Source organism: Podarcis erhardii (assembly GCF_964252035.2).
Source record: "Podarcis erhardii genome assembly, chromosome: 6".
Classification (NCBI taxonomy): domain Eukaryota; kingdom Metazoa; phylum Chordata; class Lepidosauria; order Squamata; family Lacertidae; genus Podarcis; species Podarcis erhardii.
In genome coordinates this window covers 514,131-530,470 of record NC_138510.1, presented here as the reverse complement: position 1 = coordinate 530,470, position 16,340 = coordinate 514,131, and the positions used below count along the sequence as shown (strand labels likewise).

The following is a 16,340-nucleotide window of genomic DNA, read 5'->3' as shown; positions in this document are numbered from 1 at the left end:
TTCTTCAACTCTGCCTCTCCAGCTGCTCCACTCTGCAACCTGGTTTCCACAACTCAAGGGAAGCCCGCACAGAGTGCATCGTGGTAGTCTAAGCATTTGGTTATCAGTGTGTGAGTTACAGCACTCAGGCCATCCTTGCCCAAGAAATAATCAAAGAAGGACCTTGTTTTGTCTGCCTTGAATCTCCTGCTGCTCATCTCCCTCCAGTTTTCTAGATCTGCTTCTTACAAATGCCTTTGCAAACCTCCCATTGCTTCCTTCCTTCATGCTCAGGCGGCCTGCCAGGAAGACGGCGCCCTGTGGCTGCTGTTCTGCCTCAGGCACCCAGGTGCCTTTGCACAGCCCTGGGCGTCCTTCACCTCCAGCTGCCCTGGAAGCGGCTGAGCTCGCATCCTTGCCCTGACCCAGAGGCCCCACCTGCACCAGCACAGGGCAACTGGCTGCCCTGTAGCCTAAGGCTGCCCGGAGGGGTCCATCGTGAGCCAAAGTGAAACAGAAAACCCCTGAATACAACTCTGATCTACCTGCTTTTCTAAATTCCGATTATTTGGAGGAAGGCTAGCATCTCCCCAAGGCAGAAACACGCTCCCCACAAGTCACTCTGTGGCTCTGGCTGGGTCTGGGGATCACAGAATCATAGAGCTGGAAGGGTCATCAAGCCCAACCGCTTGCAATGCTGCCATCCAGGTTTTCTCTCTCTGCTTGGGAAGGTTTAGCCTGTAGAAACAGCCTCTGCCAACGTGGCAGCTTCCCTCTGCCCAAAGCAGCACAACCTGGAGTTGGGGGTCCAAGCCCTTTGGAGGGCACGAGGTTCGGGACTGGTCCCTGCTCCCCTCAACTGCACTTGGGCTCTCCTATCATCTTTGAAGTTTCTCAGCCTCACTCACCTCACAGAGTGTTTGTTGTGGGGGAGGAAGGGAAAAGGAGATTGCTAGCTGCTTTGAGACTTCTTAAAAGGTAAGGTTAAAGGGACCCCTGGCCGTTAGGTCCAGTCGTGGCTGACCCTGGGGTTGCGGTGCTCATCTCGCTTTATTGGCCGAGGGAGCCGGCGTACAGCTTCTGGGTCATGTGGCCAGCAGGACTAAGCCGCTTCTGACGAACCAGAGCAGCGCACGGAAACACCGTTTACCTTCCTGCCGAGCGGTACCTATTTATCTACTTGCACTTTGAGGTGCTTTCGAACTGCTAGGCTGGCAGGAGCAGGGACCGAGCAACGAGAGCTCACCCCGTCGTTGCGGGGATTCGAACCGCCAACCTTCTGATCGGCAAGCCCTAGGCTCTGTGGTTTAACCCACATCACCACCCACATCCCTTGAGACTCCTTAGGGTAGTGATAAAATGGGATATCAAATCCAAACTACTCCTCCTCTTCTTCTTCTTCTTCTTCTCCTCCTCCTCCTCCTCCTCCTCCTCCTCCTCCTCCTCCCGCATCTATCTCTGCAACCGCAGCAGGCGCTGCAAACTCTCCAGGGGGTTGACTGGCCCCGCAAAGGCGCCTTCCTCCTTTGTCTTCCGAGACAGACGGATGCCAGCCTGGGGCGGGGGTTCCCAGGGGTCCTATAGTCCAGCCCGCTTGCAACGCAGGCGCCTCAGCTGCAGCAACCCGACAGCTTCGTGGGCATCATTTGGGCGCCGCTGCGAATGGTCCCTAAGCGCGGCGCAAGGGGCGCCCCGATGTCCCGGTGGGGGGGGGGCTGGAAGCTGCCGGGACCGACCACTGCCGAGCCGCCCCCTCCTGGGACCCGGGCGAGGAGTCCCGCGCCTCGGCCGCTCCGCTTCTCCTGGCAGGGAGATTCCGGGCGGGCTCGGCCGGGGCTGTCGGGGCCGCGGGGGCGCCGCCTCGGAGGGGCTCCGCCTCGCCGGATTGGCTGGCTGAGGACGCCCCCTCGGCCTCCGTCGCCGCCCCACGGCCCGGCCTTATAAAGGGGGCGCCGCCCGCCGGCCAGAGCAGAGATGCGGTTGCGCCTGGTCCCCTGGACGGCGGTGTGGGGCGGCTGCGCCTTCCTGGCACTGGTGAGTGGCGCTTTCGCTTTCGATTCGGGAGGGAGGGAGGGAGGGAGGGCGCCGCGCCCACCCCTGCGCTGCCTCCCAGTTAGAGACCCCCGGGCGAGGGGCGAGCAAGCGGGAGCCCATCCCGGGAAAGTCCCCCCGCTCCGATCCAGGTCCAGTTCCTCTTTCGGCGCCTGGGAATCCCCCTCGTCCCGGAGCTGTTGCCTCGCCCTTTTCCGGGGGGGGGGGTCCTCAAGCGATCCGCAACCTAGAGGCTTTGCCGGTCTCACCAACCTAGATCCCCAAAGTAAACCGGCGCGCCCTCCGGGGCCCCTCTCGCCCCCCTGGCCACTGGGGGGGCGGATCTGGACTTCACGGCCCTCTTCTTCTCCCGGATGGCATTCCTGCATCGCAGGGGGTTGGACTAGATGGGCTTTGGGGGTCCCTTCCGACTGTGCCATTCCCGAACTTGACGGCCCCTTCGGACGGAGCAGTGCCAAGCCGCGTCTTTGGGGGACGGGGAGGGTCTCCTTCCGTTCGGGGAGGCGGGACCGCTGCCCGCCCCCCAAGCGCGCCGCTCTGGGGACCCCCGAGAGAGAGAGAGAAAGAGCGACCCTGCCGGAAGCCAGGCTTTCCTTTCCCCGGGAAAAGGGAGCTCAGCCTCAAGGGGCCCAGCCTCCCGGCAGGTTCCCTTTGGCTCCCTTGGAGCGGGGGCGGGCTGCCCCCTTGTGGGTCTCTCTGGGCGACTGGAAACCGGACCCCAAAGTATGGGCTAAGCGGCGACCGGATCCCGCATCTCTCGGGGGCGCAGAGGTTTCCAAGGCGAGCGGCGCCCAGCTGCGCTTTTACGAGCGCTTTGCTCCTCGCGCCGGAGAGAGCGCCTTGGGTGCCGCGTGGATTGTGGCTTTGGGGGAGCTGGGGCTGGGGGGGGGATGAGGATGATGAAGATGGGGCTGTGACTAACCCTCCTCCTGCGGTGCAGTGCGTGTCGTTGGAGCTGCGGAGCCCGAGCTGCTCCGCCACCGAGTACCTGGAAGGGGGACGGTGCTGCCAAAAATGTGGCCCAGGTAATAAGCTGCGCGGACGCGACTCTTGCTTTTCCTCTTGGGGCTCCTCCGAGCCCCCACCCTGCCCTAGAGCCCCGGGGGGCTGGGGGGGGGGCTTCTCACGGGAGGCGGGCAAAGGGACGGTGTCAACAGCACGGTTTCTTTATCAAGTGACATGCCGCTTATGTGCTTTGTAACGGCTTTGAAGCGGTTTGCGCTGATGAAATCAACGGGGAAAGCCGTACTGTAATTAAAGAACACAATCGTGATTCTTTCACGGCATTAAAAACCCCTTAATTAAAAGACACAGCTAAATCAGCCAATTAAAAGCTTTTCCAATTAAAGCAGTTCAAAAACAGTTGATACAGTTAAGATTAGACGTTTGAGTGGAGGGGAATGTTTATACCTATTTATTGCGTTTCTGTCCCTGTTTTCTTCAGTGGGGTCTGCTTGGTCCCCCCCCCACGAACTCTGTCTCATTTAATCCCCAGAAGAGCCCTGTGAGGTAGGCTAGGCTGAGAGGCAGGGACTGGTCCCCAGGATCTTCATGGCTGAGTGAGGATTTGAAACCTGATCTCCCAGGTCCAGTGCTCTAACCACTGTGCCACACTCTCTTGAATACAGATGACTCTCTGAAAATCAGAGTTGCATCGATAGCCCACCTGGGCAGATTCCACCCCCCCATAGCACTTTTCCTCACCACCTTTGAGCCAGTTGGGGATCACAGAAAAGGAAAGGACCCCAAGGGCCATGTAGTCCAACCCGACAATGTCTCTGGAAATAAAACTGCCCCAGTCCAAAATCTCCCCCACCCCCGGCCCCCCTCCTCCTGTCTCTCCAGCAACACACCTGGGCCACTCAGGACGAGAGGGATGTGGGGACCCCTTTGGGCTGCTTGGGCCAGATCATTCGGGGCAGGGTTATCCAACTGTCAGTCATACGATGTCACTATGACGTCATAATTTACAGGTGGGTTGTCCTGCCCACCTGCCCACCTTGGCTTCCCCCCCCCCCAAGTTAATCCCCACAACAACCCTGTGAGGCAGATTAGGCTGAGAGAGGGGGGCGGTGACCCCCCCCCCAAGGCCACCCATTGAGTTTCATGACTGAGCAGAGATTTGAGCCCTGGACCCTTCCCAGGTCTTAGCCCAGCACTCTAACCACTGAGCCACACTGCCTCTTAAGATGCAGCAGTAAAGGGGGGGGGCAAAGAGGGAGAGAAAGAAGCTTTGCTTGCCCCTTCATTCTCTCCCCTCAACTGCTGTGTCCGCTGGGGGGGGGGCATGGGAAGGACGGCCAAGCCATCCTGGGCTGCCCCTTTCAACCTCTGAGGACCGAAAGGATGAGGGCAGCTCTGGGAGGGAGGAGCGGGTGCCATGGGATGGAAATGGGGCCCCCTCCTTGCGCAAGGGGCAGCAGGGGGGGGGGAAAGGAGCCCTCAGGACCCCCTTCTCCCTTGGAAAGCCCATCCTTCTCAGTCTGATGCCATCTCTAGGGCTGCTCAGGATTTCTCCACGCTAGGAAGAGCCTGTTGCTGGATCCGGCCAAAGGCCCACCTAGTCCAGCCTCCTGCAGTCCCTGGGGCCAACCAGGTGTCCAGAGTGGGCAAAACACAGGCGGGATTCAACACAAGAGCAACTCACCCATCCTGGGGTTTCCAGCAACTGGGATTTCATTTTCATTTTCACTTTTAATTTGTATATCCCCTTCCTATATTACTGTACACGAAGCAGTTTCCGGCCTCAAAATATACAACACACACCTACAGTGATGGCCAAACTTGGCCCTCCAGCTGTTTTGGGACTACAACTCCCATCATCCCTGACACCACTGGTCCTGTTAGCTAGGGATGATGGGAGTTGTAGTCCCAAACAGCTGGAGGCCCAAGTTTGGCCATAATAAACTAATCCAATACAAACAGTCATTGTCAAACATAACTTTGAAATGGAAAGACATATCAAATAAAGTAATATTCAATAATTATTAGAATATGATAGTACACAATAAAATTAACACTCAGAAGCTCAGCAAATGATAACAGAAATTCACTCTTAATAATTACAATAACTACTTACTAAACGATGATCAATGAAAATAGCTACAATTTATGGTGCATAAAATACCACAATATATACAAAATAATGTGAAGGGATGGAATTGAGAAACAAAGACACGCAACTTCTAACACTACTTTTTCCTGTGGGAGGGAGTTCCATAGGCCAACTGCCCCTCTCCTGCGTCCTGAATCTCCCAGGGAGGTGGACTTTCCAAAGAGTTTCCCCATGCCAAAGAGATGTCGCTCTGCTGCTGAGCCCTGGCCCCTTCCCAACCACCCACCCCAGTCCATGCCAGTCTCCGCTGGAATCGCATCTGCCCCCCTCGCAGGCACGGCCCTTTCCCCGCCCGAGGTGCCAGCGCTCACCGGGTCTCCTCGTGTGTTTGCAGGCACCAAGGTGCAGGCGCTTTGCTCCGAGAGCTCCGAGACGCAGTGTGTAGCCTGCGAGGCTCAACACTTCCAGGCCGGCTGGACCAAGGAGAAGCACTGCGCCCCACAGGCCTATTGCGACGAGAGTAAGTGGGGGTCCTCTGTGTGTTTCTCCTTCTCCCTTCACCACCGGACAGACTCTGGCCATGTGCTGCCTCCAGAGGCGGCTCTGAGCAGCCCACTATCATTTCACGGAGCTGGAAATAAGCCCATATATTTCACACCTGGCGACCCACGAGCCCCTTTGGTTTCAGATGGGTATCCGAGTCTACAAAGCCCAGGGCACAATTTTTCATGGCCCTCCAGGGCCACATTAGGCACGTGGGTGGTGCTGTGGGTTAAACCACAGAGCCTAGGGCTTGCCGATCGGAAGGTCGGCGGTTCGAATCCCTGCGACGGGGTGAGCTCCCGCTGCTCGGTCCCTGCTCCTGCCAACCTAGCAGTTCGAAAGCACGTCAAAGTGCAAGTAGATAAATAGGTACCGCTCTGGCAGGAAGGTAAACGGTGTTTCCGTGCGCTGCTCTGGTTTGCCAGAAGCGGCTTAGTCCTGCCAGCCACATGACCCGGAAGCTGTATGCCGGCTCCCTTGGCCAATAAAGCGAGATGAGCGCCACAACCCCAGAGTCGGCCACGACTGGACCTCATGGTCAGGGGTCCCTTTACCTTTACGGCCTCATTGGCCAGAGGCGTAGAGCAAAATATGCATCAGGAGGCTTCATTTGGTCAGAATCGAGTCTATACTTCCGGAGTTAATAATAGAATCTAGGAGCTGGAAGGGACCCCAAGGGTCATCTAGTCCAACCCCCTGCAATGCAGGGATCACAATTAAGTATCCATGACAGATGGCTATCCGACCTCTGCTTAAAAACTTCCGAGGAAGGAGAGCCCACCCACCGCTTCCCCAAGGGAGACTGTTCCGCTCTTGAAACTTTCCGACGGCCAGAAAGTTCCTCCTGATGTTGAGTCAGAATCTCCTTCCTTGTAACTTGAAGCCATGGGTTCGAGTCCTACCCTCTGGAGCGGCAGAAAAGAAGCTTGCTTCATCTTCCATGGGGCAGCCCTTGAGAGGTGAGAAGGTGGCTCTCAGGTCTCCTCTCAGCCTCCTCTTCCCCAGGCTAAACACACCCAGGTGCTTCAACCGCTCCTCCTCCAAGGCCTTGATCTCCACCCTCCCCTCTCTCTTCCCTGCTGACTGCGCATCTGCTTGGCTGCTGGACTCAGGTGGCACAAGGGCCCGATTCAGCTCCAAGGCTCTCCTTCTTCTTCTCCTCTCCCCCTCCTCCAGATGCCGGTTTCCTTGTGTACACAGAAGGGGACGCCACGCGGAACGTCGTCTGCCGCTGTCGGACCGGCACGCACTGCTCCAGCCGGGAGTGCCTGACCTGCAGGGTGAACCGAGAGTGCCCAGCGGGCAAAGGCGTCCAGCGCCAAGGTGAGCCAGAAGGAGGAGGAACACGAGGGGCTGCTGGGCTGGGCTCCCCACATTGTAGGGTGAAATTACAGTACTCACTCTGCACATGCTCACATCCCAGGGAAGAATCGGGCTCATCCTTTCTATGAACAGATGCAGAGCAAAGCCTCACATCCTCTCCCATGGTATCCTATGGGTCCCATGGATGTTTTGTTGCAATTCCAGCATTTCCTGGGGTTGGACTCGATGACCTTGGGGGGTCCCTTCCACCTCTGCAATTCCAGGCTGGGGATTGTGGGGTGTGCGGAAGTCGGCTGGACTTTCCCTTCCGGTGGGATTTCTCCCCACACCCAGACAGCCCTAGAGGGGCATTGCTGCAGGAGCTGCATGGACCCCCCCAGGCCCCGCATCCTGCAGATATGAGGGCTGCTGGAGCCTGTGGCCCCAGCCCCATGCAGGATGCCTCAGGGCCCTGGCGTGTGACGCTGCCTCTCGTGTTCCTTCCAGCCACCCACCTGAACGACACAGTCTGCATGGCATGCCCTCCTGGCTCCTTCTCCAACATCTCTTCTGCCAGCGCTCGATGCCAACCCTGGAGCAGGTGAGATGAGCGGGACAGGACGGGGGGGGCGGGCGGCGGCGGTCGAACTGGAGCTGGTTGGAGGATGGATGGCGGCTAACAGATTGAGGTTGAATCCGTGGAGACCACATAACACCGGTCCTGAGTGATCTGCATTGGCTCCCAGTACATTTCCAAGCACAATTCAAAGTGTTGGTGCTGACCTTGAAAGCCCTAAATGGCCTCGGTCCTGTATACCTGAAGGAGCGTCTCCACCCCCATCGTTCTGCCCGGACACTGAGGTCCAGCTCCGAGGGCCTTCTGGCGGTTCCCTCATTGCGAGAAGTGAGGTTACAGGGAACCAGGCAGAGGGCCTTCTCAGTGGTGGTGCCCGCCCTTTGGAATGCCCTCCCTTCAGATGTGAAGGAAATAAGCAGCTATCTTCTCTTTAAAAGACATCTGAAGGCAGCCCTGTTTGGGAAGTTTTAAATATTTAATGCTGTATTGTTTTTAACACTCGATTGGGAGCCGCCCAGAGTGGCTGGGGAAACTCAGCCAGATGGGTGGGCTATAAATAATAAAGTATTATTATTATTATTATTATTATTATTATTATTATTATTATTACGCTGGCACATTGCAGTTGGGCAGGAGACGCTGGCGGACTCTGCGTGACTGGGTCTTGCTGGGAAAGGAAGTTGCCTGCATGGCTAACCGTGCAATTCATGCAAATGTGTGCAGCTGAGCCCAGGTGCCAGTTTAAGAAAAGCAGCTCTGCGTGTGGGGTGCTGGTGGTGGGGATTTGGAGTCAAGCTGCTTATCTGCATCTCGGGGGGGGGGGGGCTTCACGTGCCGCTGCTTCTCTCTTCCAAACCGAAACGGGGGCTTGCGCACACTTGCGCGCCTGTCAGAGCTTTGCTTGTGAAATGCTCATGTGGTGCAAACCCTTCTTAAGAGTCTGCCTCTGTCTCCGCAGCTGCGAGGATGGAAAGATGGTGCGGCTGGCAAACGGGACCCACAGTTCGGATGTGGTTTGCGGTGAGTGAGCTCCCAGCCAGAGGTGTGGGCTTGGGGGGGGGCTGCCAGAAGGGCTGGTGCCTTGGGCATGTGGAGGGCGGCTTTCTCTTCAGCTTGGAAGGTACCGTGTCCAGGTCTGGATGTGGGCAAACTGGATGGCTCTGGAAACCAAGCCTGATGAGGAACGGTTGAAGGAGCTGAGTATAGGCAGATAAACTTTATTCGCATTAGCCAACAGCCATGGCAACATAAAACAAGCAATATATACAAATAAGGTAAAGGTAAAGGGACCCCTGACCATTAGGTCCAGTCATGACCGACTCTGGGGTTGCGGCGCTCATCTCATTTTATTGGCCGAGGGAGCCGGCGTACAGCTTCCGGGTCATGTGGCCAGCATGACTAAGCCACTTCTGGCAAACCAGAGCAGCGCACGGAAACGCCGTTTACCTTCCCGCTGGAGCGGTACCTATTTATCTACTTGCACTTTGACGTGCTTTTGAACTGCTAGGTTGGCAGGAGCAGGGACTGAGCAATGGGAGCTCACCCCATCGCGGGGATTTGAGCTCACCCCGTCGCGGGGATTTGAACCGCCGACCTTCTGATCAGGAAGTCCTAGGCTCTGTGGTTTAACCCACAGCGCCACCCGTGTCCCTATATATATACTATATATACTATATATTATATATACACACACACACACACACACACACACACACACACACACACAAATAGCAATGGGTAAAAAGGGCAATCAAATGACCAAGATTATCGTTCTGATAGTGGCCCTTAATCTCATTGCACCCTCGATAAACCTAGCACCCTTTGCTGTTGTCTGATCATTTTGATCTGATAAAATAAAGAACCATGTGTCCTCAGATGGGCGGCCTGGGATGTTAAGTATGGAGCTGGGTATGTTCAGCCTGGAAAAGAAGAGCCTCGGAGGAGATGTGAGAGCCATCGTCAAATATCTCCAGGGCTGCCACATGGAAGAGGGAGCATGCTTGTTTTCTCCTGTGACTTCAAATTCCAAGAAAGGAGATTCCAGCTGAACATCAGGCAGATCTTTCTGCTAACAAGAGCTCTTGGAGAGTGGGGTGGTCTCCCCTGAGATGTGGTGGGCTCTCCTTCCTTAGAGGTTTTTGAGCAGAGGTTGAAGGGCCGCCTGCCAAGGATTCTTCAGCTGCCATTCCTGTATTGCAGGGGGTTGGGCTGGATGACCCTTTGGGTCCCTTCCAACTCTCCAAGTCTATGAAGGGAGATCTTACTGGGGAAATGCCTTCTCCCTTTGTCAGCGGTGACATTGGCGGCGGGGGGGGGGGAGGAACACTCTTGCCTGGCTTCCAGTTCTTATCCAGAATGGCCTGGAGGTGGCAGGGGAGGACTGCTAGCAGGGCCTGCTTCGCGCAGCCCCCTCAGAGGGAATGAAGAAGCTGTGTCTGGCTGTTCTTGTGTTCTGAGGCTGTACTGAGGAAGGAGGCCAAAAAAATTATCCCAGTGAAGCTATCAGATGGAGCTGTTTGGAGCAGAGGGAGGGTGGGCTTCATCCTGCTCAATTGCTGCTGAGCATCAAAGAGGCTGGACCAAGATGCTTCTTCCTATGCTTTCATTGGCTCTTACGGTGTTTGTTTACTGCATTCATATCCCCCCTTCCAATTAAATCCCTGTGAGGTAGGTTAGGCTGAGAGAGAGGGACTGCCCCCCCCCCAAGGCCACTCAGTGAGCTTCCAGGCCAAGTGTGAGGATTTGCACCCTGGACTCCCAGGTCCTGGTCTGATGCTCTAACCACTGCTCCACACTCTCCTTATCCTTTCTTCCATTTCTGTTCTTTCCTCCGAAAGGGGCCCAGGGGGCAGTCCAGCCCCCCTCACAGGGTTGGTGTCAGAATTCAATGGGGAGAGGGAGACCCACGCACATCCCCCTTGAAAGGTGGCCTATAGATGTAATAAAGAAATAAATAGAAACAAGAGACCTGCCCACACGGTCCGGCTGCATCAACTGAGACGGATCCCATGAGCCAGGATTCGCTGGTGCTTCAGGGGTCTCCCAGTGAGCCTGGGGCATTAAGTGGGGCAGGATCCGCCCCTCCCAGGGCTTTGCAAATCTCCCACCGCAGGCTGCGCAGTGGCCTCCCATTAAAAACACAACGCTGATCCAGACCAGCCGCTTTATTTTTAACTCCGCAGCGTTCTAAAAATAAGGTGTTTTTCGTTTGAGAAAAAAGCCACCCTTCACAATAACTCTTTAAATGGCTGCCTTTAAGAAACCTTTAGCGAAAGCTAAATTTGTTTTGGTTTAACTCTGCTTGACGCCTTGCTGATCGCCCAGCGCCTAATTGTCTTCCTTCCTTCCTGTCGGGCACAAAGAGGAGGTCAATGCAGAAGACGCAGAAGTATTTAAGGGCTGTTTGTTCCATGGCTGCACCCACTGAAGACAGCCAAGCTGGGGGCAGCGAGGGGGGGAGTGGAGGGGGAAGAGGGGTTGGTCCCACAGGATTCCTGCGCTGGGGAGGGGAATTGCAGGGGGTTGGTCTAGATGGCCCTTGGGGTCCCTTCCAGCCCGCAGGGGCGTGCCCTGGTTGCCCTGGCGGTGAGGGGTTTCATGTGGCTCTTTTCCTGCACCCTCCCACAGGTGTCCTGCCCACACAGCCCCCCCAGGAAGAAGCCAGGAGGACCCACGTGCTGCTGGTAGTTCCCCTGGTGGCCATCCTTGGGCTGCTGGCGGGGGCCCTGTTCCTCCTCATCCGCCATCGGAGGCGCCAGGGTGAGTCGCTGGACGGGGGGCTGGTGCTTGGGAGGGGGTGCTGAAGGGGGGGAGGTTGGATGCGGCCCTCAGCTCCTGAAGTTAATGGGGCCCTTTCTATGTCCAGCTGTCCTTTGTCCACAACAAATTATCACTGTTTTTTTGCGCTGAATAGATGCTATGTGGTAATTTATGGACCTCATAGGTATCTCAAGCCATTTGCACATCACAAAGTATGTGTTGCATCAAAGTAATTGTTGAACTGAAATACAGTGAGGAACCCTTGATATTTGAGGGAGGGGGCTAGCAGGCGGGGCCCATGACTTACATCATAGTTACATCAACTGTTAAGAACAGTTTCAGGTTAAGAACAGACCTCCAGAACGAATTAAGTTCGTAACTAGAGGTCCCACTGTAAAATAAGACCTACATACAGCAACAGTGTTTTGTTTTGTGTTGTGTTGTGTTGTGTAGGTCTGCCTGCCTCTCAGGGCCCCCTAACAGTGGGATCCTGTAACAGAAAGAGGGGTGCTTTCCTTTCCCACTCTTTGGGGTGAGCTCCCTTCTCCCAGGTGCCTGTCGCTGCCCTTCCCCTGAGGGTTGTAGTGTGCCCCCCCCCCCAAACCAGCCAGGGGTCTCCCTATCCAGCCTTGACTGTTTCCCTTTCTCCTGCCTAGATCTCTGGAAGCCTCCCCTGAATCAGGTGAGTGAGCAAAAGGGCCTTTGGGGAGGGGGCTTCTGCTGCTGTTGGCAGCAGGCGGGAGGCCCTGGTCCCGGATGCTGCTGCATGTCCCTGCTGAACCTGCCCACCCTCCCTGCCTCTCTCTTTGCAGCCAGAGGCCCCCTTGGGCCACGAGAGGCCGCAACCTGAGGAGGTAGAGGACCTTGCTTTGCCCTTTCAGGAGACGCTGCTTGGGGGCCAGCCTGTGGCCCAGGAAGATGGCAAGGAGAGCCGCCTCGCCGAGCAGGCGCAGACCTGAGCCCCCTGCCTCCGTCGTCTCTGCCCCCCACCGCCGGCTGGCTCTGGATGCTTCCCTGCAGGTCCTCCTCCTGCTGCAGGGCTTTGTCCTGGACCCCCCTCAAAATCAGGGTGGGTGGGGCTTGCCCCGGTGGGGGTGGAGAGGGCCTGCCCGCCAGCAAGTGGGAGGGGTGAAGTGGCATTGCAGGGGGTTGGACTAGATGACCCTCGGGGTCCCCCCTTCCAGCTGTGATTCTAGGGCAGTAAAGGCACCTTCTGCCCTTGGTCTGCTTCTGCTTGGCAGCAAGCCTGCGGACTTAGTGGGGAGCAAAAGGACACCTTGGAGCTGAACCTCTAACCATCGAGGGGCTTCTGTGCAGCAGTTAAATAAACTCCTGGGTTGGGGGGAAAGCTGTGTGTTCGCCGCCAGCCAGGAATTACTCCTCGTTCCCCAAGAGTTGCCCCCCTTTTCTCCTGTCCAGCTGTGGAAGGGACTCTCCTTCCCTGGAGGTTTTTCAGCAGAGGTTGGGTGCCCATCTGCCAGGGATACTTTCGCCGAGATTCCTGCATTGCAAGGGGGCTGGACTGGCTGACCTTTGGGGGTCCCTCCCAGAGAGACTGGCAAAGACAGCCGCTTCAATGGGCTTTGCCCTCTCTTAGGTGGGGGAGCGACCTGAGCCTTGCAGAGTGCCTTCTCCAGCAGAGGTGGGCAGGGGAGGGGAAGCAGCCCCAAAGATACGGGGTGTGGGGTGCATTGGGTTCACAGCCCTCTGCCTCTCTGGGTGCTTCTGGAGCCACGCTCTGGGCTGGTTGTCCTGGGCAGCAAAGGTGTCACTTTAAACAGAGAGTGTCAATTCATGGTTTTTATAGGAACCATTTTTTATAAACCATTTTTAATAGGACTGTGTTGCAGGTGTTTGCTGTTCTCCTCCGGCCACAGAGAGTTGGGGATAATAACTTGTTTGTACAATTCCTCCATCTTCTCTTCCCTGCAAAAAAACATTTTATTGTTTTCACTTATATAAATCAGAAGCAACAATCCATATTTCGCCAGCCCACCCCAATTTCTGTATCTGCCATGTCAGTCTTTGTGGGTTGAGCCGCCGCCATCCTTCAAGGGACGGAATGCCTTTCTTGTTTCATTCATGTTTTTATACTGCATTTTATGCTGCTTCTACAATTAAGTGTTTTATATTTGTTGTTAGCTGCCCTGAGCCCAGTTTTCTGAACCCTGAAGGGCAGGGTATAAATAAAAATGTATTTATTATTATTTACTTGTTTCATCCTGGAAACTGAATGTGTCTTTTGAGCACACACACACACTTGCCTTGCCTTGTGTGGGGGTCTTCAGTTTGGGGTCTGTGGCAGAATCTCTGCTGCACCCCCAGTAACATCTTCTCCTGCCTGGGGGTGGGGGGTGGGCAAAGCTGGAGGCTGTGGGTTCCTGCCTGGTCAGGAGAGCCATGCCAGGAGAGGCCAAAGGGTGACCCAGATGCCTCTTCAGAGAATCAGAGAATTGGAAGAAGTGACCCCAAGGGACATCTAGCCCAGCCCGCTGCAAGCCCACTAACAGGGCTGTAGCGTAGGCTGCCAGTGCCTGGGGCAAGGCAAATGTGCTTGGCACTGCCTGCTGATAGGCTGGAATGAAGGGGCAATAGGTTGGCGACCTACTCGAGTGGCACCCCACGAGCGTTGAGCAGGATGGGGGATTGGTTGGGAGTATCTTTCTAAAGCCCTGCAGAGGGCACCCTGGCAACCGGCCATCACCCAAATCTGCTCCGTGGTCTGCCTATGTGAAGATTGGGATATTTTCTGTGTGAGGGGGAGGGTCCACTCTTTTTTATTGCTACTTACTTTTTTCCCTTTAGAAATTTTGTGCCCCTAAGAGTTTTGCACCCAGGGCAACTGTCCCTGTGGCTTTGCCCCTGCTATGCCACTGCAGGGCATGGGGGCAACTGCCCTCCTTCCTGCTTTTGCCCCAGTAGCTGGTGATATAGCCTTGAGCCTGGTCCAGCCCTCCCTCCTAGCCCCTGGCAGGAGGACCGTTCTCCCCGAATCTCCCCAAGGCCCTCCAAAGGGTTGCTGCTTGCACTGGGCCTGGTGTCGTCAGGTGAGCTGTAACCTACCTGCCTGCTGGAGCAACGGACAGGAGGGAGAAGCAACCTTTTGAACAGACTGGAAGGTGGGGGAATCCATGGCTTGGACTAGATGACTCTTCTACGATTCTCGATTCATTGGAGGTTTTTAAAGGTTGGGTGGCCACCTGTCAGGGAAACTCTTATTCCTGCAATGCAGGGGGTTGGACTAGATGACCCCTGAGGATCCCATCCAACAGTGCAATTCTGTGGGGTGTGTTCTTTTCTCCTGTATTTACTTTCTGGACTTCTTCAATTATGAATCACCTGTGTGTTAGTTAATAAATCTGGATTTTGTTATTATTTTGATTTATATAAGTAGTTCTGATCTTTGGGGGTTCTGGTTAACCTTCCTTCCCAGCCCACTTCATGCCTTACCCTCAAGGTGGAAGTTCCTGCCAGGGCAATTCAAACTCCTGCCAGGGGGCAGTTTGGAGGCTGGGACTAATACCCATGTATTGGAAGAAGCAAAGATCACCAGTGTTGAAGCAATGATTCTTCAACATCAACTTCGTTGGACTGGTCATGTTGTGTGGATGCCTGATGATCGTCTTCCAAAGCAACTACTCTATTCCAAACTTAAAAATGGAAAGCGTAGTGCTGATGGTCAACAAAAGAGGTTTAAAGACTCTCTCAAGGCAAATCTAAAAAAATGTAGTATAAACACTGACAAGTGGGAAACACTGGCCTGCGAGCGCTCCAGTTGGAGAACAGCCTTTACCAAAGGGGTCATGGGCTTTGAAGTCACTTGAACTCAGGACGCAAGGGAGAAACGTGCTAAGAAGAAGGCACGCTTTGCAAATCCACACCATGATCAACTCCCACCCGGAAACCAATGTCCCCACTGTGGAAGGACGTGTGGATCCAGAATTGGCCTCCACAGTCACTTACGAACTCACTGTTAATAATGTGTTCATGGAAGACCATCTTACTCTGTTACGAGGGATCACCAAAGGAGAAGGAGGAGGTGGCTGAGGGAGCTGGCAGAGGATCAGGGCTTCTGTGTGTGGTCTGGTTGGGGGGCAGGAGTCTTGAGGATCAGACTGAGTGGCCTGTCGGGCTGGATTTGGTCCTCCGCTCCTGCTATGCAGCTTGCCAAGGCATGTCTGTGGTTTGAGAAAACAGTACAAAATGGGCCATTCAAAAGGGAGCAGGAAGGTCAGTGCTGCGAGCTGGGAATCCCCCGGCAGCCCAACTCCCTGCTGGGTGGATCATGAGGCTCAGCTTAGACCAGCTGCTTTGCATGCAGAAGGTCACAGGTTTATCCCCTCCATTTCAAAGTAGGGGCTGGGAAAGACCCCCCCCATTTGCACTCGATGAGTCTCTGTAGAGACTCTGTGCTGAGCCAGATGGACCCTGTTCCCCCAAAGGCCTCTTCCTCCATTTCCCCATAAGACTGCCTTTCCCCAACGTGGCGCCCTCCAAGCGCCTGGGTTGGTGCTGGTGGGAGTCCTAGTCCAAAACCACTGCAGGGCGCCAGCTTGGAGACTGGTGGCTTTACAACCCCCCCCCCCAGCCAGTCTTGTTTGGTTCATTCAGGGTGTTTTTGTGCCAAAAAGAATCACGGCATTTGACGCAAATAGAAACTACAGAAACAACTGAAATACAAATCAAGAAGTTCCAGCCAGTCATAAGAGGAGAATGGAGGGTCCGACTGGATGTGGTGCTGAGGGAGTGAATGCAGCCCTGGGGCACATTTAAAAAACTGCAAAGTGAGGTGGTCTAAGAAGGGGGGGGCAGTGAGGGAGAGTTTGCCCCTTTGCCCAGCCACACTGCGGCTTTGGCTCCATGAAAATCCTCTCCTCCTGAAATCCTGCCATTGGGGGGGGGGGGAGAAAGAGAGAGAGAGGATGCCCCTGATTATTCATTTACTTTTATTTCCTGCCTTTCTTCCAAGGAGCTCACGTTGGTGTACATAGTTGTCCTCCCTATTTTATCCTGACAACAACCCTGTGAGGCAGGTTAGGCTGAGGGGCAGTGACTGGCCCAAGGTCACCCAGG

At 55.4% G+C, this 16,340-nt stretch overlaps 1 protein-coding gene across 1 annotated transcript; it reads left to right on the top strand.

Moving 5' to 3' along the window:
• Positions 1-1,953: 1,953 nt before the first annotated feature.
• Positions 1,954-13,474, top strand: CD40 (CD40 molecule; the record flags this gene model as incomplete). The annotated part of the gene is made up of 10 exons (XM_081868201.1): positions 1,954-2,013; positions 2,972-3,056; positions 5,481-5,606; positions 6,806-6,952; positions 7,439-7,532; positions 8,467-8,528; positions 11,136-11,267; positions 11,924-11,949; positions 12,080-12,336; positions 13,235-13,474. The coding sequence occupies 9 exons, from the start codon at positions 1,954-1,956 to the stop codon at positions 12,224-12,226; spliced, it is 879 nt and encodes a 292-aa protein (XP_081724327.1). The 3' UTR covers positions 12,227-12,336; positions 13,235-13,474.
• Between the last annotated feature and the right edge of the window lie 2,866 nt (positions 13,475-16,340).